We start from the raw sequence: 2,323 nt of genomic DNA, 5'->3' as shown, positions 1-2,323 counted from the left end.
ATGTGTGTAGTATATATATATATATATATAAATATATATATATATATATATATAATATAATATATAAATATATATATATGTTTTCTACATATATATATATATATATATGTATATTGTATAGATTGTATAGATTGTATAGATTGTATATAAATGTATATTGAATAGATAAGGGGTTGTTCACAGATGTGAATGGATGTCGAGGTGGTGATTGCCCTGTATATTTACCTATAGAAGTATATACGCAGTATGTATGAATACATCGTTTATGTGTTTTGTTGATCTGTGCGTGTAAACTAACTATGTTCTGTGTCTCTCCCTCGTTGTATTGAACTCGCGCAATATATCAAACCCTAAACACTTAGCCCCAATTTAAAACCCTAAACCACTGTTTATCTACACACCTTAATGTTTTATTTGTTTGTGTTCATTCTTAGAGTCGCTGTCACAACAGGAGGGCCGCCTGGATGTCGACAAAATGCCCATCTCCAAGTTCATCAACACCTACCACGAACCGTCTGTATACAACGGTAGCCTGGGGCCATCCTGGGCCAACAACCGTATGTGTTCTGTGTATTTGTACAGTTATCCTAGAGATGTGCTTTTTATGATATACAACACCTGCCACGAACCGCCTGTATACAACGGTAGCCTGGGGTAATCCTGGGCCAACAACAGTATGTATTCTGTGTAATTGTACAGTTATCCTAGAAGCGTGCTTTCTATGATATACAATACCTACCACCAGCCTTTCCTATATAGCGGTTGTCTGAGGTCTATCTAGACCAACAACAGAATGGCACATACGTGTTTCTGTGAATACATAGTAACTGCATGTATTGAACAACACCTCACTACAGCCTAGGACCAGCCTGAGGTATAAGCAGAACATCGCTCAAGTGTATCTGTACATGCATACAATGGTTGTATTTATATGCTATACTTAGTTAGCAATACTTAATATAAACCCCTAGCTAACAACGGGGGCCTTGGGGCTGTCTAGGCCAATATGTGCCTCTATGTGGACATATGTGATTGTAGAGTTAAGCTGTATATATTGGACACTTATGTAGTGCGAGCTATGCACCGACTTTGCCTGTGCCCACCACTCTATGTTCCTCACGGATCGACAGGACTCTGGTGGTGAAAAGTACATTGTCCGTAGGTCTTGATACTAACCCTCGCCCATTTATGCGCAATTTACCGCTACTGCGAGCACTCAGATACACAAATGTTTTGGTTAGTGCCATGTATGTACCAGCTTCTTCGGCCTGAAACTCGTATTTCTAATCGAACTCACATTTTGCCATTGTATGAACTTGATTGATGTATCCACAGGAATATGGGGAACGCCTCATTTTTAGCTATACATACACACGTACACGCCAATGCACATCTACTTTGTAAACCCCAAAACCCATCTATTTCTAGGGTTGAACCCTATTACCCTAAACCCGAAACCCCTCAAAACTATCTATATACACACATATGCTCGTATAAAAGCACACCTATATAGTCTCCTTACCATTTATGCACACTCACATACACATCAGCGGGTTCAACACCTCAGTCCGAGATGTCGGGGCTGAAACAGGCGCTCACGTATCTGGAGATAGCGGCCAGTGACGGCAGTCACATCCACCGCTCGTTCTCGGCTGGTGGCTCACGCTTCGAGCAATTCTCTTCAGGTGTGACTGTGGAGAGGTCAGATTATCACGACCAGGGGTTTGTCTCTGTTTTAGGGTTTAGCTCAATAGGTCGATATTTCTGGATTTGGAAATTATAAGCAGATCTTGTTGTACTTGCCAATGATCGTCTTTGTTGTCTCGTGTTGCTGTTACTGTCATGTTATGTGCGGAGGATGTTTGTATTCAATCCGACTAACTTACTTCAGCTGTATCCTATGTGCATCATACACCACTTATCAACCACACTCATCACCCAGAAAACTCTAGTTGCCTAGCAACTATATATAATGATCAAGCAATCACACTCTTTCATGCCAATCATTTCTCAACATACACACACAGCTAGGCAATCGAAGCACGCCTCCCGAACCCCTTCGACGTTTGGCTTCCAACGCACCGATACAGAGACACACACAGACAACCTCGACTCAGCGCAGCTGCGGGCGAAGCTGTTTACAGCGTCTGTGAAGGCTGTGGGGCACAAAGCTGATATGGAGAAGATCTTCAATGAGTAGGCGTCTGTGTGGGCTGGCGCTGGGCATATGTGTGGGCTGGCGCTGGGCATATGTGTGGGCTGGCGCTGGGCATATGTGTGGGCTGGCGCTGTGCATATGTGGGGGCTGTACCGATACGCATAT

The 2,323-nt window shown here is 42.8% G+C and overlaps 1 protein-coding gene across 1 annotated transcript; it reads left to right on the top strand.

The window, feature by feature from the left end:
- Window positions 1-475: 475 nt before the first annotated feature.
- Window positions 476-1,685, top strand: SARC_10615 (hypothetical protein; the record flags this gene model as incomplete). The annotated part of the gene is made up of 2 exons (XM_014295335.1): window positions 476-557; window positions 1,551-1,685. Coding segments are annotated over 2 exons (217 nt in total), but the record flags the coding sequence as incomplete, so codon positions are not given.
- Between the last annotated feature and the right edge of the window lie 638 nt (window positions 1,686-2,323).

The sequence above is a fragment of the Sphaeroforma arctica genome, assembly GCF_001186125.1.
Source record: "Sphaeroforma arctica JP610 unplaced genomic scaffold supercont1.1324, whole genome shotgun sequence".
NCBI classification, from domain to species: domain Eukaryota; class Ichthyosporea; order Ichthyophonida; genus Sphaeroforma; species Sphaeroforma arctica.
This window is presented reverse-complemented; position numbering and strand designations above follow the sequence as displayed.